Source organism: Schistocerca nitens, chromosome 6 (assembly GCF_023898315.1).
Source record: "Schistocerca nitens isolate TAMUIC-IGC-003100 chromosome 6, iqSchNite1.1, whole genome shotgun sequence".
In the NCBI taxonomy this organism is placed as follows: Eukaryota; Metazoa; Arthropoda; class Insecta; order Orthoptera; family Acrididae; genus Schistocerca; species Schistocerca nitens.
Window position 1 is genome coordinate 454,397,838 of NC_064619.1, and position 21,953 is coordinate 454,419,790.

A 21,953-nucleotide genomic window follows, 5' to 3' on the forward strand; every position below is an offset into this window, starting at 1 on the left:
AGAAAGTAGGTCTCTTGAAGAAGTGTATAAGGCGGGGAAGAGTTGTGTAAACGAACACTATAGGTGGTACTACTATGTTTGTTATTGTCGGTTATTACCCATTGTTTTATGTTTATTATTTTACAGGTACTGTGAGATTTTTCTTTCAAGAAATATATGAGTACATAGCTTGCAACCAACAAGTGACTGCCATAATTTTCTTCTTCTTATCGTCCTCACTTTCTAATGCATAAATTACTTTCAAAGGTTCATAATATACTAGAATAAATGAAACGTCCATAAAATGCCACACTGTACAATGAAACTGCATTGAGATAGTCGCAATTCCTGAAATCCATCGCCTGCAGCCTCTGACCTGCCCAGGAGCACCACAGTCCTGGGCCCGTGGATAAACCACGAAAATCTGCAGCATTATGCCACACACAAACAGATCCAGCCTGCGGGCTGATTGGTGAGACTAGATCTGAAGGGCAGGGCCTGCACGTTTATGGGAAACAGTGGCCTTCAGATTGACAGGCCTGATCCATTAGATACACCCAGAGAAATGGCCTGTGGTTTTGGTCCATTGCAGAAATCCATTTGTGTGGTGTCACAGACATTACGTTGATGAAATGAGACGATGATGATCAATTGATGCAACAGATAACTGGCGTGAATGTTCTGAGAATCAATAATATTGAGAATAGGTAGCAACTCACTAAAGATGATCGCTGAGCCACAGAGAGGTAAGCAGAAAAGACAATACATTCTCAAATAAATTTTCGGCCACAGCCTTTGTCAGAAAATGTGCACGCACACACACATTCACAAAATCACTTAGACACAACTCTTGCAAACATCACCATCACCTCTAACCACTGCATCTACAGTCTCAGAGAATTAGATCCAAACAAACCACCCCACACGTCTCCCTGCCTCTCGTCGGCACCTGCTAGGCTAGTGGCAAGAAGTGGCAGCAGCACTGACTGCAAGCTGAGGGGAGTGGTAGAAAGGGGAGAATCAGTAAGAATGAGGGAATAGAGAAGTGGTGCACGTACTCAGCTGTGCCCAGCAAGGGGCGATGCATGACATCTCAGTAAACAAAGCATTTCATCTACTGAGGCAAAAAATGAGATTTTTCCTGTGGTTTTTTTTCCAATTTCCCTGAATTCCCTGACATGTTTGAAATTACCTGATTTCCAGAACTTGTAGCAATGCTGGATTTTTCCAGGAACTCTATAAATTAAAAAAAAGATACAGTTAAGGACTATATAATACCTATATGTTTTTGTTCGAAACTTAGTTTTTACACATTTCCTTATACTGCATTTCTAACTTTTTTAAATCTTTCTTCAGCATTACCTCCTTGAAACTTCTTCATGTATTAAAACTCTGAGCCACACTCAAATCTGGACCAGTGCATTTCATGGGCAATGCTCTTACCAACTGTGTTATCCAGACTTCAATTTGGCAATACCTGTTTCTTATGTTCTCTTTATTTCCGTGCTGCGTATACCCAGACAACTTATTTGCATTTGCTTTCTCGAAATCTTCTTCTTCTAATTTCTTTGTTCAATAGCACATATTACTATCATTACAGAAAATTTATCAGTGTATCAGGTGCTAAATTATCAACTACAAAAGTTTTAAAACTCGTTCTGCATTTTTCCTTTATTTCCTCAATTTACCACAATAAGTCTCATTTTATGAAACTGTTCACAATTAAAATGAAGCTACATACATCAATATCCAAGTTCCGGGACACAAAACAAATAAATCTTGGAATACTGAAATAGTAAACGTGATTAGAAGTTTGTGAGCTACAGTAGTAATGCTAGCAATTACTAAACTGCTACATTTTTTCGTCTTTATTAATCATAATATGACAGAGCGCATGCAAGTTATTCAGAAAATTATTATCCATTTTAGTCTTTTGACACAAAAAATTTCACTAATAGCATCTACAAATAACTCGTCACAAAGTTTATGCCTATTGTCAATACTACAATTGGAGAATGGATGTACCAAGTGACACCTATGAATTTAATTAGATATTGTTATGATGATGTAAATACAATAAGGTACACAGAATGTTAAGATTTCACAATATATTAAAATTGTACTTTGCCATGCTACATAAAATTTGAGTAATGTGGTGCATCCAATCTTTCTGGAGATTTGGGACCTCTACTTTTCCTCTTGTGTATTAATGACTTGAGCCTGAATATTGATGCACACAAAACAATAATATTTGCTGATGACACAACTGTACTCCTCAAAGGGGAGAATACAGAGGCTGTGCAAAAAGCTGTGAACTTGGCCACTGAACAACTCAGCAACTGGGCTAAAATCAACAGATTAACTATCAACACCAAAAAGACAGCTTCCATGAACTTTCACACAACACAAAATGCAAATTCCTCTCAGCCATTTGTCACTGTAAATAATCAGTCAATAGATACCAACACTGTTTTCAGATTCCTGGGTCTGTGGGTTCAAGATAACCTGAAATGGAATACACATACAGGAAAGGTAAATGCCAGGATTTGTACTGGCTGTTATGCATTGAGTGTATTGAAAACATGTGCTAGCCTGAAAACATTAACCAGTGCGTACTACGCTTACATACAAGTCCACCTAAAATATGGTGTAATATTCTGGGGAAATTCTCCAACTGCTCTGAGCACATTCAGAATCCAGAAGAGAGCAATGAGGATTATTACTGGGAGCAAACCCAGAGACTCCTGCAAACCCATCTTGAGAAAGTTGGAAATCCTTACACTGCCTTGCCTCTACATTCTTGAGACTCTAAAATTTTTCAGAAACCACATAGTGCCAACTGACCCCAGAGTTGTAAAAAATAATGAAATACATGAACACAACACCAGGAAAAATGCAAACCTGCATGTTATACGTACAAACACTCAACTGTGTAAAAAGGGAGCTTTCCACATGGGCCACCAACTGTTCAACAATCTTCCCACTAATATTAAGTCCATCGAAGACAACATAAAATTTAGCAAAGCCGTGAAGTCATATTTGTTGTGTCACTGTTTTTACTCTGTAAATGAATACTTAGAACAGTAATCTTGCTGTTTGTGTTCAACTGAAAACAATTGAGCAATATAATACATTAGGGTACTATAGGCCTATGTTAATATATGTTAACAATGTTAAATGATATTTTCCGACATCTGCAACACACTGTGTACCATCAGATCACATGGAATAAATAAATAAATAAGTGACAGAACTGTTTGCAGAATTGCTCAGCAACATTAGTAAATGAGATTTGATGAACACTGTGTGCAGTTAAAAATCTTAGCTCCCTCTATCAGGAATTTTTAAAAAACAACAACAACAACAACAACAACAACTGATGTGTGTGTGTGTGTGTGTGTGTGTGTGTGTGTGTGTGAGAGAGAGAGAGAGAGAGAGAGAGAGAGAGAGAGAGAGAGAGAGAGAGTGGTTGGTTGGTTGGTTGAGTTGGAGGGGAGCCAGACAGTGAGGTCATCGGTCCCATCGGATTAGGGAAGGATGGGGAAGGAATTTGGCCGTGTCACTTCAAAGCAACCATCCCTGCATAAATCAGGACGGCCGGACGCGGGTTTGAACTGTCATCCTCCCAAATACGAGTGCAGTTTGCTAATCACTGCCCCATCTTAGGTTTGGGAAGAGTATGTTAGCAAAGCTTATAGGTATCAGTGTAGTGGGTGGTGGTGGTGGTGGTGGTGGTGGGATCACTCATGGAAAAATTCCTGTAGTAGTTGGTGTTAGAGCTGCACCTTTTTTAGATTGAAGTCAGCTGATAGGTATACCTGCTTAAAGGAAGTCCCTCTAAGGGCTTACCTTCACAGGATATAACATTTCCAAGTTCAGAAGGAATTAGGATATTTCATCATAATATAAGAGGTATTAGAGATAAAGTTAGTGAACTGCTTATAGATGTTGACTCTGAAATTATTGGTATATCAGAGCACCACTTAAATAATTTGACAATTTAGAGGCTTCCTTTACCAGGATACAGATTAGCTGGCTGTTTTTCAAGGAGTTCCTTGCAGGGTGTGGGAGTGGTTAAGTACATTAAAAACAGTATTCCATTTGAGTCCATAGACATATCTCAGCACTGCACTGAACAGATATTTGAACGCTGTGCAGGGGCAGCTGAATTTAGTGAAACTAAACTTCTAATTGTTGTTGTTTATAGGTCCCCTAACTTCGGAGCATTTCTGCTCATTCGAAAGAGGGTTCTTGATTCACTTTTTAGGAAGTACCAGAAGTTAGTTATTGTGGTGACTTCAATATACATTTTGTATATGATGGTGCAAGAAAACGGATGTTGGTAGATCTCATAAACTCATATGATCTGATGCAGACTGTGTTTCTTCCAACTAGGGTGCAGGGGAACAGTAGTGCAGCCACAGACAACATTTTTATTCATTCTTCATTACTGGATGGGCATTCTGTTAGTAAACGGATGAATGGCCTTTCAGGCCATGATGCACAAATTTTAACACTAAAAGGCTTTAGTACTCAAACAAATGTCAAATTTAATTACAAACTATGTAGGAAAGTTCATCCAACAACAATAGAGAGTTTTTTAAACTTTGTCAAGGAACAAGAGTGGCAGGATGTTTATAGTGCCAATAACATAGACGACAAATATAATGCTTTCCTTAACACATCTCATACTCTTTGAGAGTTGCTTTCCATTAGAATGTTCTAAATGGGGTATTAGCAGCAATAGGCAGCCTGAGTGGCTGACTAGTGGGATAAGGGTATCTTGTAGAACAAAGCAGGAATTATATCAAAATGTTAGAAGTAGTCACAATCAAGCTACAGTAGCCCACTACAAACAGTACTGTAAGGTGCTTAAAAATGTTATTAGGAAAGCAAAGAGTATGTGGTATCCAAATAGAATAGTTAATTCAGAGGATAAAATTAAAACCAAATTGTCAGTTGTGAAGGAAGTGTCTGGTCAGCAGGACAAGGTCGATGATATAAAGTCAGTTCACAATAAAATATTTCTGTTAATGATAAATCAGATATATGTACAGTATTTAACAATCATTTTCTGAGCATTGCTGGTGAATTAAATAAAAATTTAGTTTCTAAAGGGAATCATATAACTTTCTTGGCAAATGCCTTTCCGAGATTGATGTCTGAAATACTCCTCTGTGAGACAGACAAGAGGGAGACTGAGTCAATAATTAAATCACTGAAGACTAAGGACTCTCATGGTTATGATGGAGTGCCTAGCACAACATTAAAGTACTGTTCTGCACATGTTAGCCCTATATTTAGCCATATTTGTAATTTTTTCTTTAGGTACGGTCAGTTTCCTGAAGGATTAAAGTACTCAGTAGTGAAGCCACTTTATAAAAAGGGAGAAAGGGATAATGTAGATAATTTTAGACCTATTTTATGCCATCAGTGTTTGCTTAAGTTATTGAAAAGGATCTGTATGCAAGGATAATCGATCATCTTATATTACGCAATTTGCTCTCAAATGTACAGTTCGGCTCTAGGAGTCGTTTAACAACTAAAAACATTCTCTTTTCTCTGTGAGGTACTGGATGAGTTAAACAAAAGGTTTCAAATGCTAGGCATATTTTTTTATTTAACTAAGGCATTTAATTGTGTTGGTCACAAAATATTGCTCCAGAAGTTGGACCATTACGGAATACAGGGAGTAGCTCACAACTGGTTCACCTCTTACTTTAGCAACAGACAGCAAAAGGTCATTATTCACAATGTTGATAATGGATGTGATGTGTGGTCTGAGTGGGGTACAGCCAAGTGGGGGGTGCCCCAGGGATCAATGTTGGGGCCACTCCTGTTCCTTATTTATATAAATGATATGCCCTCTAATATTACGGATAACTCTAAAATATTTCTGTTTGCTGATGACACTAGCTTGGTAGTAAAGGATGATGTGTACAACATTGGCTCGGTTCCAAATAGTGCAGTTCATGGCTTGTAGAAAATAAACTGACGCAAAATCACAGTAAGACTCAGTTTTTACAGTTTCTAACACACAATTCATCAAAACCTGATGTTTTAATTTCAGAGAGTGTTCAGATAGATAGTAAACTGTCATGGAAAGCTCACATTCAGGATCTTGTTCAGAGACTTAATGCTGCCATTTTTACTATTTGAACGATATCTGAAGTAAATGATCATTCGACACAAAAATTTGTCTGCTTTGCTTATTTTCATTCACTTATGTCGTATTGGTATTATATTTTGGGGTAACTCTTCCAATTCTAAAAGGATATTTTTGGCTCAGAAATGGACGGTTCGGGCACTAAGTGCTGTAAAGTTCACGCATCTCATGTTGACCCCTGTTCACGAGTCTGGGTATTTTGACATTGGCCTCTCAATATATATATATTCCTTACTGTCATTTCTTGTAAACAATATTAGCTTATTCCCAAGAATAAGCACATTTCACTCAATTAATACTCAGCAGAAATCAAACCTGCATTTGGATCGGACTTCCTTAACTGTTGTGCTGAAATGTGTGCAGTATCCTGCTGCATCCATTTTCAATAAGCTACCACAAGAATTCAAAAATCTTAGCAGTAATGCACGCACTTTCAAATCGAAACTGAAGAGTTTCCTCATGGGTCACTCCTTCTATTCCGTTGAGGAGCTCCTTTAAAAATTAAGCTGATTCTTGTTGTATTGTTGATTGCGTTTACTTAAACTTATGGACTGACTTGTTTTTGGTTCATAAACATTTATTTTTATCTGTTATCACTTTTATGTTGTAATTTCATTTACTGACACGTTCTGTGACCTTGGGGATTTGCTCCTCGATTTGGTCCTATGGAACTTGACGTGTAAATAAATAAATAAATAAACCTTGCTCAGAGATTTGCTCCTATGGAACTTGACGTATAAATAAATAAATCAATCTTGCTCAGAATGTGTGTGTGTGTGTGTGTGTGTGTGTGTGTGTGTCACATCATCTCTGAAACCAGTGGAGAGATTTCATCCAAACATGGTACATGTATGCTTAACTGTCAGGCAACAATCGTTATGGGATTAAGAACCACCTACCTACCATAGTTCAGGGGATATGACATCATAAACAATGTGATGCGCAAAAAATTGCCTCATTATGCATGATGTCTACATTTATTACTTCTTTTCTATAACTCTATTCTCAACACATTTTGGAGACAGTATCCACATAAGCCTCTGAATGTACCTACAAAATATATCACTGCAGGACACATTGACTCAGTACCACATCTACACTTACTGTCAGAAGTTCTATCATAAGGAATATCAAGTGAAATTTGTGACTGGCTTGAGGACTTTTTGGTAGGGAGGACAGCATGTTATCTTTAACAGACTTTCATCACCAGATGTAGAAGTAACTTTGGGTCTACGCCGGGGAAGTGTTTTGGAACCTTTGCTGTTGATGTTGTATATTAATCACCTTGCACACAATATTAATAGTAACCTCAGGCTTTTTACAGATGATGCAGTTATCTGTGATGAAGTAATGTCTGAAAGAAGATAGATAAATATTCTGTCAGATATTGACAAGATTTCAAAGTGGTGCAAATATTGGAAACTTGCTTTAAATGTTCAGAAATGTAAAACTGTGCACTGCACAAAATGAAAAACAAAGGATACTATGACTATAATGTCAATGAGCCACTGTTGGAATCGGCCAACTCACACAAATACCTGGGTGTAACACTTTGTAGGGATATGAAGTGGAATGATCACATAGCCTCGGTCAAGAGTAAAGCAAGTGGTAGACTTCAGTTTATTGGTAGAACACTGGGAAACTGCAATCAGTCTACAAAGGAGATGGTTTACGAATAACTCAAGCGATTTACCCTAGATTATTGCTCAAGTGTATGGGATCCATACCAAATAGGACTACCAGCTGATATTGAACATATACAGAGAAGGGCAGCATGAATGGTCACAGGTTTGTTTAATCCTTGGGAGAGTGTCACAAAGACACTGAACGAACTGAACTGGAAGACTCTTCAAAATAGACATAAACTATCCTGAGAAAGTCTATTAATAAAGTTTCAAGAACCAGGTTTAAATGGTGACTCTAGGAATATACTACAATCCCCTACATATTGCTTGCATAGGGGTCGAGAGAATAGGATTAGAATAATTACTGCACACACAGTGGAATTCAAACATCATTCTTCCTGCACTCTATATGCAAATGGAACAGGAAGAAACCCTTATAACTGGTACAACGGGACGTGCCCTTTGTCATGCATCTCACAATGGTTTGCAGAGTATAGATGTAGATGCAGATGTAGATAGATCTGGAGATATGACAACATTAACACTGTGATAAATGAGATATGATGTTATAAACATTGAGATGCATGAAAAGCTGCCAAAGCATACTTCATCTTTACTCCTTTGTTGCTAACTCTATCTGCAATATATTTTTCAGGCTGTATCCACTTATACTGCTGAATGTACCTAAACAAATACACCATTGCACAACACACACAGCAAAAGGTGTGACATCATAAATACTGCGCTACATGAAAAATTGCTTCCTTGTGCATGAAGTCTTAATACATTTGTTCTTTACTACTAAGACACTCCTACAGAAGAGTCAACTTACAGAAATAACAAACACCTATCAGCACTTTCCACAGTTTCAACTGCGAAGCACAAATGGCTGTAGTCAAAAACAGCAGCCATCTACACAGCAATGAAGAGTAGTAGTAGTAGAGGGGTGTTTTGGGCGCCCGACAGCAAGGTCTTCAGCACCCGTTCAGTAACTGAGTGAGACGGTTGAGCAATGAAGAGGCACTGCCATAAAGATGCTTACTAATCCTATTGTAGACATGTGAAGCAGCTGCATCCAGCATACAGAAACTGTCCAGGATCATGTTACTTAATATGGTTACTGTACTTATACATTTGTACATTATGTATTTTATTTTGCATGGCTCTTTCATAATTTCAAACTGCATTTTCACAAATATTTAGATATGAAAATTTTTTGATACTTTGTTACAAAAACAGTTCATTTTTTGTTTTTGTTTCCAATAGAAAATTCTCAAAATTAATACCTGGGCAATGCCGGGCTTGTCAGCTAGTAATGTATAAAACTAGCATTTTTCTCTATTTTCTGAAAAGAGATATAATTTAACATTTGACAAGAATTTACATACCAGGAAGTCTCTTCTGGAAGTATCTGTTTGGAGTGCAGCCTTGTGAGGAAGTGACAAAAGATATACAGCACAGGCATGAAGAGAACAGAAGCTTTTGAAACAAGATGCTACAGAAGGATTCTGAAAATTAGATGTGTAGATCAGGAAACTAATAAAGAAGTAATTAATCAAACTGTGGAGGAAAGAGATTTGTGGCAAAACTTGATTACAAGAAGGTATGGGTTGATCAGAGAAAGTCGGAGGGAACACAGAGTTAATCAGTGAGGGGCAACTGTAAGGGGGGGGGGGGGGGGGCAGAATTGTTGAGGGAGTCAAAGGCATTGCTACAGTAAGGGGTGCTCACACAGATGTGGGTTGCAGTAGTTATGAAGAGGCTTCAAGATGACAGAGTAGCATGAAGAGATGCATCAAACCAGTCTTGGCACTGAAGAACATAACAGCAGCTCTAAATGCCTCATCTCTTTCATTCTGAGCTTATATGATGATACAACAATTTTAATAATATATGCAGGCACAACTGTTGCTTCTGTCACATATTTCTGCCAATCCTTGACCTAAAGACCATGTGTATGTCAATTAACATACACAACTCTCTTGAATCTATGAGAAAGTAGATCTACATGTAAGTGCAAGATCTGATTTTATACGTAATACAATGGACAAATGTGTGTGTGTGTGTGTGTGTGTGTGTGTGTGTGACGAAGGCCTTAATACCCGAAAGCTTTATTTGTGACAGTTTTTTTGTTGTGCCAATCAGTGACTCAGCATCTCCACTACATGGCGAGTAGTAACTTTTTATAATATTGTTACAAAGCCAGAGATTAGGAATATGATGTCAAAAAAAAGGACAATACCATAAATGTTACTTGAGTGAATTTTACAAGATTTGTATCAGTAACTTCAAAATTTACAGAGCTGAAAATGTGATGATTTGGTAAGAAAGAAAGTAAAAAGCATACAAGCAACAATGGCAGGTCCAAGGAAACAACAAATATTAAAGTAAGTTACCAACAAGGGTGAAAAACAAGGATTCACAATAAGTAACAGAGACTTGTTTCAGTAGCCTAAATAACTAACTTTTTAGATACAAAAGAAAGAAAAGGCACTGTTACACCCCCCTTTGTTCGGACCACTGACGATGGGTGTTACTCATAAAATCAAAGACATATAATGACAAATGTTTTGCGGTAGTTGCAATTACTAGATATGAAGGAATTGTGTGTTTGCATAACAACTATGGACACTAAGCATACAAAAGAGGTATTGACACTAGCTTTTACTGCCTCAATCACTGCTGAGGATTTATGTTTGCACACAAGTGAATCTTTTTAATTTTGCAAAATCTCCCTGAGAATGCTGAAATTACATTTACTTTGCTTGTCTAGTTGATTAAAGTGGTAAGTTTAACTGTGCAATAAGATCAACTTGAAGTTGGCTTATAGGAAGTACTAGGGAGTGCCATTTTCAGGTATATGGATGTACATGCATTAAACGCAACTTCGATCATTTTAAAGGAATGGGTGCTTTCAAATGAAGTCTACTGCTGTATCTGCAGAACTTACCCTGCCAACAAAACATAAACTCCTGTCCAGTCTACAGCCATTGCACTCGCCTGAAACAATAATCAACAGAGAGATAAAGCAAAATATATAACAGTCCAACATTTTTAAAGAGACAGGAGAAAAAAGGAATGCCTATATAATAATTGCTGATATTGTAGCTACAAGCTGACTTTCTGTATACTGTCTATAATAACAGAAGCAACAGTAAATTCAGTTGTCCATATGAACGCATGCTTAATGTAACCTCAAGTTTGGCACCTCCATGTGCTCCACAACTGTTTCTTTAATTTACATAAAAGCACTCCAGTTGCTATGTAGAGTTTATTTTAGTCCATTACCAGTTTAAGCTCTTCTATTAAGACATTTTCAAGTGGTTCTGAAAACTGTGATAAATATTTATATGTGTATTTAAAACATATGAACATCAATCCTATATACGTGGTAGTTTTCAGAACCTCTTGAAAAATGCCTTAATGGAAAAGTAAGATCTGGTAGTGGGCTAAATAAAGCTCTACAGAGCAACTAGAGTGGTTTTACAATTTATTTGTATTGCATTTACTTATTGTAATGGTTCATTTCCATGTCTTTTATGCCAGTGTGAGGAACATGTCAAAGTAGAAATGTTTCAATTAGACAGAAAATGTAACAAAGTACTGACATAATATTTCACATATTTCAAGGACAGTTTTTTTTTTATTTTCCATTCTTTTTAAAATCGTAGAGTAAAAACACTCTGTCCGTCACTTTTAAAAAATTACTGGTCTTAACAATTAAACACATCTTTACATTTTTAAGAGCACATAACTATATGGTAAACATTCAAAATTACATGGTATTAAGTTAAACACTTTTTATATCAGTGTATTTTAAACCTTTCTGGGGAATAACTGAAGCATAATGCAACTCAGATTTTGTTCCTGTGTTGTAATCATGGGTCATTTCATTATTTTCATAGTGCATACATCCCCAATTGTTCAATTGTTCAAATGGTATGATGGATAAATGTATTGGGAAATTGTACTGAAGTGTACAACAGGAGGTTGTTGGATGACTTTTTCCTTGAGATAGAAAATTTTCTTTCACTTTAATAAATTACCCCAAATACAATACCATAATGCATAATATAGTGCAAGTAACCAAAGCAAGTAGAGGAAATTATGTTTCCAGGTGGGCAAGAATTCGGAACAGCAGAGCGGTAACCACTTTTTAACTGCTGACCTATGTGTACTACATACATATCTTGTGGGATTCTGTGTTTAGCATAGAAGTTGTTGGGGCAAGACTTCTTCAGGTTTACTGACAGGAAGTTTACTTTGAACCACATAAGATATTCAAACACCCACTAGATCAGTGGAAGACTTGTTGCATATTATAATACTAGTGTAATCAGTCAAAGTCAGACATCATCATAAATACATCTCAAAATATCTTATCAAGTTCAAAGTAAATTTGCTGTCATTAAATCTGAACAAATCTTACCTCATGAACTTTTATGTTGAACACAGAATCCCACAGTATATATCTGCAGTACATAGAGGTCAACAGTTAAAAGCATCTACTGCTCTGAATTTGAATGCACACCCCCCCCTCCCCCCCCCCCCCCACACACACACACAAAGAGAGAGAGAGAGAGAGAGAGAGAGAGAGAGAGAGAGAGAGTTTTTTCTCGTTTAAGTATTTCTTGGTAGATCCATGGAGGGCTAGACAGAAGATTACAGAAGCATCTGATTCCACCCATCTGCTTTGATCCACGACATCATCAATATGGCGGAAATGGCCATTCTCAGCACCTCCAATATGGTGCCTATGACATCACTACATACAATCAAACTAACAAAACAACTGTAGGAAACTGGGGGGGGGGGGGGGGGGGGGGGTTTCAGGGTGAGCACAAGCTAAATATAACATTTTAAAAAATCACACCACAATCCAAATCACACAAAATGATGACAAAAACAAAATTACAATATTCTGCGACACCAACAAAATCCACAAGAATCAGACACTTCCCTTGACCTACATAGTTCAACCGCAACTGTCGATACCACAAAAACAACACCGATCAACTACAAAAATTGGAATTGGACATTTCCACAACTGTCAATACCACAAAAGCAACACCCGTGACTACGTAAATTGGAATTGAACGTTCCCTTGGCCTATGAACGTCAACCATAGCTGACGATACCAAAACACCAACACCTACAGCTACGAAAAATAAAACCCAAAACCACAACACCTCAAAAACCCAAAAATCAAATATCCCCTACAGATATTAAAACACAACCAATACACCAATAATACACTAAACATCACAACTCGATAAGAACAGACAAAAAAAAAAAGAAAAAAAATTACTTACCACCAACAAATTCTGCTGCTGCAAATGAGGTCAGCCAACACACACACACACACACACACACACACACACACACACACACCAAATTCTGCTGCTGCAAATGAGGTCAGCCAACACACACACACACACACACACACACACCACACACACACACACACACCACTACCATCAACCACAAAAAACATCTACAAACACAACCAACTCATAAACTCCACACCACACTGTAATGACGTCACATACCACAGCACCCTTACGTCATGGGTCAAAGCAGATCAGTGCCCAATTCCTCAGTCAGGCCCTACCTCTCAAACCACTTAAATGTTCTCATATGAGACAACTGCCTGCTTCCTGTATTTTTTAGACAGTTCCCAACTGCTCCTCTTGTCCACTTCTAAGTTGTGAGCCTCACAAACATCAACTTTGGAATGGTCATAAAACATACTGGCACCATCTTTTTGTTAAAGGTTTCTAGCACATCATTCATATGTGAGAATAAAGCTTCAAGTGTGGAGGTATCTTTCTTAACCCTTGACTATCTTCTGTTGATAATGTCAAAGTAGTCAAGATTGTTCACAATTCTTGCACATGATTCATCCTCAATGGCTTGACATTCTAGCCCAAAGAAGTATTAAATATGTGATAGTGCTCTTAATTACTCTGAACAAAATTTAGGAAGTCTATTAGAAAAATTATTTACACTTGCTGGTGGCCGTTTGCTTGTTAATGGTTTTTTCTTTGTGTCACTTCGAGCTATATGGGTTATGTCTACATGTTTACAGACAGCAGTTTCAAACATAAAAAAGCTCAGCAATCTAAACTATTTGCACAAGGCACCCCACAAAAAAGTTTTACACTGTTTGAAGTTTAATAACTGAGGACATATTAGCTTATTGATAACCTGGTCCAACTCTAACTATATGGTGCTCCCATCAGTAGTGTGTGTCACCAGTAACTACTAGTAAATAACAATATGGCTGGAAACTTGTTCTTGGAGCAAAGAAAGTGAGTTTTAAAGTGTTACTGGAAATGTGGAAACATGAAAGAAGCACAGAGACAATGCAGATCATAGTTTCATACTACGATCCCATTGCTGATAACAATAACAAAATTATATGACAAATTTGAGAGGGAAGGAAGTGTGTGTGGTCTGATGAAAGAATGATGTGGCAAGAAGAATTCAGTAGTTGACAAACGAGGGGAGGATACAGTGGTACATGCTTTCACAAGATCCCCAAAAAATCCATATGGCAAGCTGCATGTGAATCAGGTGGCAACATATAAAGTGTTCGCTGTACTTGAAAGCAAGCAAGGTGGAAACGTTACAGCTCCAGGTTGCTTCACACGATAAATGAGGACGATCCAGATAGGCACCTTGAATTATGCAAATGGATTTGCGATAATAAACAGTTTAGTCATTGTTTGCTGTGATGAGGCGACATTTAAACTGAATGGAACTATCAATCAATATAACTGTGTGTACTGGGCAAGAAATAATCCCCATGTTATGGAAGATAGAGCCGTTAATATTCCTGGGTTATCAGTGTGGTGTGGTATGTCTGTCAGAGGACTTGTAGGATAATTCTTTTTTGAAGGAACAGTGATGGTGCACCATTGCACTGCCATTGTGACGTGTGGAAATTCCTAACTGGAACATTTGTTGAGAGGTGAATAGGATGACAAGGAAGTCTTTGAGTTTCCAACCAGATCTCTTGATCTAATGTCATTAGACTTCTTTCTGTGGGAAGCTCCCAAGGATACCATCCACGTCACAGAGCCACATATGCTGGATGACATGAAAAATGCAAATGTGAATCCATTCCAATGACAACTATAACACAAGAGTGTCATTCTGTTCTCCAGCATTGCAGATGCTGTAGTGCTGCTGATGGAGGAAATTTTGAGCATCGTCAACAGTAAAATATCATCAGTAATTGATGAATTCTTCTCGGGGTTATCAGTCGAGTGGTGGCGTCATCTTGTCGCAATGTTTCAATGAGTTTCATACCCATCATTATTTTCTTTGCCAGAAGATGATGGGTACGAAACTCATTGAAACGTGACAAGACGACGGCACCACTTGGCTGATAACCTGAAAAGAATTCATCAGTGGAATACGCCGAGAAAGACTGCAAGAATATATCATCAGTAATGTCATGACCATTTATGTGACCTACAAAATTCACAGTTTTTGTTATATTTGTTTGTATTATTTAAGTTCAAACAGTGTAAACTACTTTGTGGAACACCCCACATGTATACACACAATAGTCTGGTCATGACATCATCAGATCACTGTCCAAGAGTTCTGAGTCATGCTGGCATCTGTTACGGAGTTTGTAGTGTGGAAGAACTGCTGTTGCCTGTACAGAGGTCATAGAAATCCAAAAGCACAAAACCAATTTTAACAGAAATGAATAACGATTGTAATTACACAAGTTGCAGGCCTTAGTGACAAATAAAGCTAAAACCACCAACTATTCAGCTCCACAAACCCCACTCCTTTCAGACAGCTTTCACCAGTCACTGCTTGACAACATGAACGTTTTGTACCTTCATGCCACACAGATTTCTTAGCAACTAACCTCTATCCTGTTTCATATGATCCTCTAGAAACAAGCAATGGATGACACAAATGACAATGGAAAAACATTACCAAAAGAAAAACTAACAAATTAACAGGACTTCCATAGGGATAAGAAGTTTTGGTTTGAGGAGAAAAAAATAAAATAATTAAAGGCTAAATATACCCTCAAAACATACAAAACCTGAAAACTGTATATCCACTGGCAAGAAAAAAAAATCTATAAAAAAAGAAAATATTAATAAAAACAATTCACAGAAACCAACATAGGATGTTAAATGTATCATTTCCATTTGACCTCTACAGGTATAGTATAAAACGTGATCAAATGGCTCCACCATTGCCTCTGTTGCAAGTAATATATCTCTGTTTCCAACCAATAGCTCAATTCATAGCATCAATACCATGAATAAAAACAATCTACTTAAAGGCCTAAATTCACTTATCTTGGTCCAGAAAGGATTCCAATATCAGGACTACATATTTTAAATAATTTGTAGCAACCATAAAAAACTTGGATTCAGATAAAGCACAGTTGAAACAGAGTTTAAAAGACTTCTTGATATGCAACTCCTACTCTGTATATGACTATCTTAGCAGGGACTGTTAGACCAGCTTAAGTTAAAATGTCCTTAGATTTCAGTTTTGACAGCACCTGGCCACAACAGTCAAGATTATGTATTTTGTGTATGATAAATTTATTAAAAGTGCATAACTGTGTTTCATTCTGACAGAGTATTAATTCTGTAAATATTAGCAGGTCCAGTTTACTACATAATGTATTTACCTATTTTGACAATCTCCTGCCAAATGATCAGAGTAGTGAGAATTATATTTAGAAGTTTTATGTTTTTTATGTTATACTTTCTGACTTGTTCCAAACTCATGAAAAACATATCATCTTTGGGCCTATGGGACAAAAACTGAATCTAATCTACATATTGCTCCAGTAAACAATGTGATCCAATCTCCCTACCTCCTTGCAATGGCTCACCAGGTACAATAGACTTGGGAAACTGCAAGATTGGGAACTTGCAAGACAAGCCATTAGTCCTAGGAGCAGGCTCTAAAATACAAATAACTGTAAACAAATTACTTTCCACACAATTATTGATGAAACCAGCACACACAACAAAGCTAATAAAACCAACCACAAAAACAAACTAACATCAGACACACATAACAAATATAGGACATACAAACAAAACACATGAATGACATCCATAACTGAAATCTACAAACAAAAACTTTGCAGATGCCGTTTACATAACTTATGTTGTTACACTTCAAAGACTATACCAATGGACTATGTTGTTCATTAGACCTAAGGAAATGTAAACAAAAGTCATCCTATAGTGACAATTCTACATATTAAGGAAACTTTTTAACAGTGTGTGTTCTTTGTGCCAGGAGAACTAAATAATGACACTGATGTCAGGGTGGCACCAAAAGACCATAATTTGAGTGCCACTCTTGATACTACTGAGAGATTCAAATGAACCAATTGAGAAACATGCAAAAGGTGAACACTGAACAACATGAAAAATGGGCAAGGACTATATATTCAGGGGTGGAACTTCTTAAAGGAAACAGATCAGAGGAACATGCAACCACTAAGAATCACAATACTCATTATTGGAACAATGACTAGGAATAGCTGTGAATTAGATGAACAATAGTCAGGGTGAGATTTCTTAAAGAAGACTGCTTAAAGGAAACACAGTCATTATAAATCACAAGACTCACTACAGGAACAATGGGTTGTGAGCCATAGAACATTTTCCTACATAAATCAAAGGTTCCAGGATGGTACACAGTTTTAATCTGTCAGGATGTTTCAAATCATCAAACACTCAGCTGCAGAGTGAAAATTCATTCTGGAGGTATGAATTATCTGAATTTCTTAAATGGTGGAGTACACATACTCAATGTGTGTCATAGCCCCTTCTGAGATGCCAGAAACCAAATGACACTGAACGAAGGATATGCCTTTGAAAAGTGATGCAGTCAAGTAACTGCAACCACAATACGCTACAACTGTCCCAGTCATGTCACCACTGATCCACCACTACGATGAGAGAGATAAGTCTCCTCACCATCTTGTTGCCTACATCAAAGGCAAAATTTGGTTGGGGTGACAAACTGATCGTTAGGGTATACCAACAAATAGCCCATACTACAAGGTGACAATTCGTTGTTGAATTCATAGTTGCATGAGCAGAACTGAGAATAATATATTTATTACTGTTAACACTAATCATGTATACATGTATTATAAACTGACTTGTTCCAAATCATTTCAAAATAAGAGTTCAAATGACCTACAGAACATTCCAGAATTTGAGTACTTGACAACTAGGCCTATTTGGTGTGGATGTTTTTAAACATCAAATGACATATCTCTATGTCCAGCTGCTGTGGGGGCAGGAAAAGCAAATTTCTGGTTGAAGAACATAAGCACACCCTGCTGTAAGTTATCGTTCAGTGAATAATTATTCTGTCTTCCTACTCCTGTAGCTACCTAGGAAGCTGTAGCAAGTGTTGTGTTAAGTGATCCCATAACTGGCTACTCTAGCATCGTCTGTACCTACTGGAGATGCAACAACTGAAAGGGCTCCATTGGTGCACAAAAATGGCAAACGTGTTGTTTGTTGGTGACTGCAAAGAGATCGGATAACTGGTGCCTTCGATACCACTTTCGGTAAAAGTTATGAACTGGAACCCACTTGTATTATTTATAACGTATGTACACAACACGCATCAAAATACTCGGAAATTTGTCTGTCATCTAATACACGTTTTCTGAACATACCTTGCAATTTTCTTTTTTATGCGAAAAGTGCATTAAATATGGGAAATGATTAAATATGGCACGAACGTAAACATTTGTAGACGATACAGGTCAAACTGTGATAATAACCTTCAGTGTAGGCCTATAATTATCTCCATGATCTTACATTTGAGAAATAAAAGCTGGTCACAATAAAAATCAACTTCACGTTGATGTGTTCAAATACAGAAGGTGTAAGGAAGCTGGAAACTCAAAGACGAGGAAGAGGATATACACAATCATCAAAAACCAAATATTGGTAACATCAGGTTCCTAGGTTGCAGAAATTATTGAAAGCAAAATATGGCGCACATTTACTGAAATATTACCTGCAGGTCTCTGTGCTCCGATACGGTGAATTCGCTACTCCACCGTGCGGCCATTGTCATTTATAGTTAGGAACTATGACCGATTACTTTAGTAGTTATGCCTGACAACACCGAGTTGTCACAGAGATCAAGCGCATGCTGACTAATAATACGCTATATGTTCACTGAAATACTGATGCTGACTGAAACAAATTGGCGCTCCAAGCAAACAGTATTATTTTCATATCGAAAAATAGTGTTTCTGTACATTTCTACACCCTCTTCGACACACCGCGAAACTCCTTAGACAGCCTTCTGCCACTCTTTGTCAACAAAAACAATTTCGAAACCCAAAGAGTTTCGCCTGTACAGAGATAAAAATCATCACTTGCCAAATAACATCCAAAGATAATACTAAAGAGTTTCTGACGTTAATGTCTGTATTTGAATGTTTGTGTTTGTTTATTAAGTGAGCAATGGAATGAAACACGTAGTTCGTAGAATATGTACTAACGAATGGTGAAGAAAAAGCGCCCGAACACGGTGAATATCTTAGTAACAGGCCGTTTTTTTATAACCTTTGACCTGAGGGAAAGATCGCTGCGTACCAACAAATTAATATTATTGTAAATGACAAGAAGGACGTGACTATTTAAATCGCTATAGTACACCGAAACTTATAATGTCATCGACCAGTCATGACAACAAAATGCAATTTTTCTTGCAACTTTTGGACCATAACAATCGTCTAACAATAGGAAGTCATGATACAACAACTCTTCAACAAAGTAATGTTTTAGTGTACACTGATGCTATTGTGTGTGTTGTATTACTGGTAGATATTTATCGAGAGCTGTAAAATGGTTGCTATCTGGATTTCTCAGAATTCTACTTTAACAGCACTGTGTAATTAAGATAATCAGGGACACCATCATAAAACTTTTCATCTTACTAAACATCGTCGTTATGTATCGTCCTAAATATTATACACTTTAATTTCTTGTGTTTGTAAGTGCATCTGCACGAATCCATTAGCAGAACAACCATTGTTTCAAAACATGCTCCTAATGTGGCAGAAACAGAGCTGCAATTATCCAATTTTTTTTGTTTGCTCGATGTATGTTAATGATTCTAACTGATCTCTTCTGTTACCGTTTCAAGTTCTGTTGTTATACTCTTCGGTTTTTTTTTTTTTCTGGAGTTAGAACTCTCCTAAGAGACAAGTTCATGTTGGGGCCCTTGTGTTATTATCAAGTTCAATTGCACCAGTAACCAAATAATTCTGCTACAGCCACTGTTCTATTGTTACTAAGATCTTTTTTTAGACTAAATTGGCACTTTGCCTCATGAAGTAGTACATGCTCTGGCTCTACTATGTGAGCAATTTGGTCCCCAGAGAGAAGAAGCCGAGCAACGTGGCACAGTGGTTAGCGCACTGGACTCACATGCTGACGCTGAAAAGACGAGCCTATTCTTGGCTCGAGATGGTGCAGTTTGCACAAAATTGTCATTCCTGTGGTTCCTAGGGGGGAGAGAATAGATCTTACCATCCTCGTTGATTTGTCCCGGTGGAGCCTGAAAAAGAGAGAGAGACACTCTGATGGGAGATTAGTAAAACTTAATCCCTCAACTGGACTCACATTTGGGAGGATTATGATTTAAATGTGTTGTCAATACTGATTTATGCTTTCCGTGATTTCCCTAAATTGTTTTAGTCATATGCTGGGACGGTTCCTGATAAAGGGCACAGTTAACTTCCTCCCCATCCTTCCCTAATCTGGTGGGACCAATGACCCCACTGTTTGGCCCTTGCCCCAAATCTGCCCACCCCTGCGAAATATACCGTCTCCACTGTAATGTAAATAATTAACGTTGCCCAGTAAAAGCAGAGCTCATAGAGCAGACTCTTCTGGTAGGGCTACAGCATTTTGCAACCTTCAATCAAAATACATTATTTCTTGTTCTGATACAACAGAGTGTTATATGATCTATAGGTGTAATAACCTGCGACCTGAGTATCTTAGTCTGATATGCTATTAATAATATGTATTTGTCCTTTGACCCTTTACTGCAGTTTACGTTACATTAGTCATATTCATAGATTTAAGTGTCAGGAAGTTGTTTCTGAAAGTATTTGTATGGAGTGTAGTGAAACATGGACGATAAATAGTTTAGACAAGAAGAGAATAGAAGCTTTTGAAATGTGGTTCTACAGAAGAATGCTGAAGATTAGATGGATAGATCACATAACTAATGATGAAGTATTGAATAGAATTGGGGAGAGGAGTAGTATGTGGCACAACTTGACAAAAAGAAGGGACCAGTTAGTAGGACATGTTCTGAGGCATCAAGGAATCACAAATTTAGCATTGGAGGGCAGCGTGAAGGGTAAAAACCATAGAGGGAGACCAAGAGATGAATACACTAAGCAGATTCAGAAGGATGTAGTTTGCAGTAAGTACTTGGAGATGAAGATGCTTGCACGGGATAGGGTAGCATGGAGAGCTGCATCAAACCAGTCTCAGGACTGAAGACCACAACAACAACAACAACAACATAGTCATATTCCTTGGGTCTGTGGGTTGCGTAAAGAAGTCAAACATGTAATTTAATTTAAGTGCACTTAACATTAAGAAAGACTATTTTATTCATACATCCAGGGTTCATCTTTCAATGATACAGTATGTATCATAATAAGAGAATGGAAATAAGTAGCTCAAAAATTAAAAACACATGTAAGTATACTTTACTAGGATGGGATAGGTGATTGGCCATATTAATGATGAAGGAACCATCTTGGCATTTGCCTGAAATCATTTAGTAAAACCTAAATGAGAATGGCAGGACAGAGCAAGTGCCATCCTCCCAAATAAGAGGCCAGTATCTTAACAACTGCAGTGCCTCATTTAATTGATTCCTAGTCACTATTGTACAAGGTTCTTTGATATAATCCCAGGTTTATTTATAATCACTGCAAAGATCTAGGGCACCTGCTGATATCTCTGGAACCATGAACTTGCTACTGTACCCTTTGCACTAATTCAGTCTGTCAAGGAAACTGCCTCCAGTCCTGTAAACATGCCGCTATCCTCCAAGCCCATCTTCATATCCTTCCGCCAGTCCACCTGAAAAACTGAGTCAGTACCTCCCCTTGA

The 21,953-nt window shown here is 37.6% G+C and overlaps 2 protein-coding genes across 5 annotated transcripts in view; one reads left to right on the forward strand and one right to left on the reverse strand.

Moving 5' to 3' along the window:
• The window catches only part of LOC126262522 (GATOR complex protein WDR59), a 299,723-nt gene extending 280,601 nt beyond the window's left edge, over nt 1–19,122 (reverse strand). For all 3 annotated transcript variants that reach the window (XM_049959194.1, XM_049959192.1, XM_049959195.1), the window contains exons 1-2: nt 18,820–19,122; nt 10,721–10,770 (exon numbers count right to left, since the gene is read on the reverse strand). In XM_049959194.1, coding sequence (XP_049815151.1) covers nt 10,721–10,770; nt 18,820–18,879 — 110 coding nt within the window. In that variant the 5' untranslated portion in view covers nt 18,880–19,122. The remainder of the gene's footprint in view (nt 1–10,720; nt 10,771–18,819) is intronic.
• Nucleotides 19,123–19,201: 79 nt separating this feature from the next.
• The window catches only part of LOC126263153 (INO80 complex subunit C), an 89,728-nt gene continuing 86,976 nt past the window's right edge, over nt 19,202–21,953 (forward strand). For both annotated transcript variants that reach the window (XM_049960186.1, XM_049960187.1), the window contains exon 1: nt 19,202–19,341. In XM_049960186.1, coding sequence (XP_049816143.1) covers nt 19,315–19,341 — 27 coding nt within the window. In that variant the 5' untranslated portion in view covers nt 19,202–19,314. The remainder of the gene's footprint in view (nt 19,342–21,953) is intronic.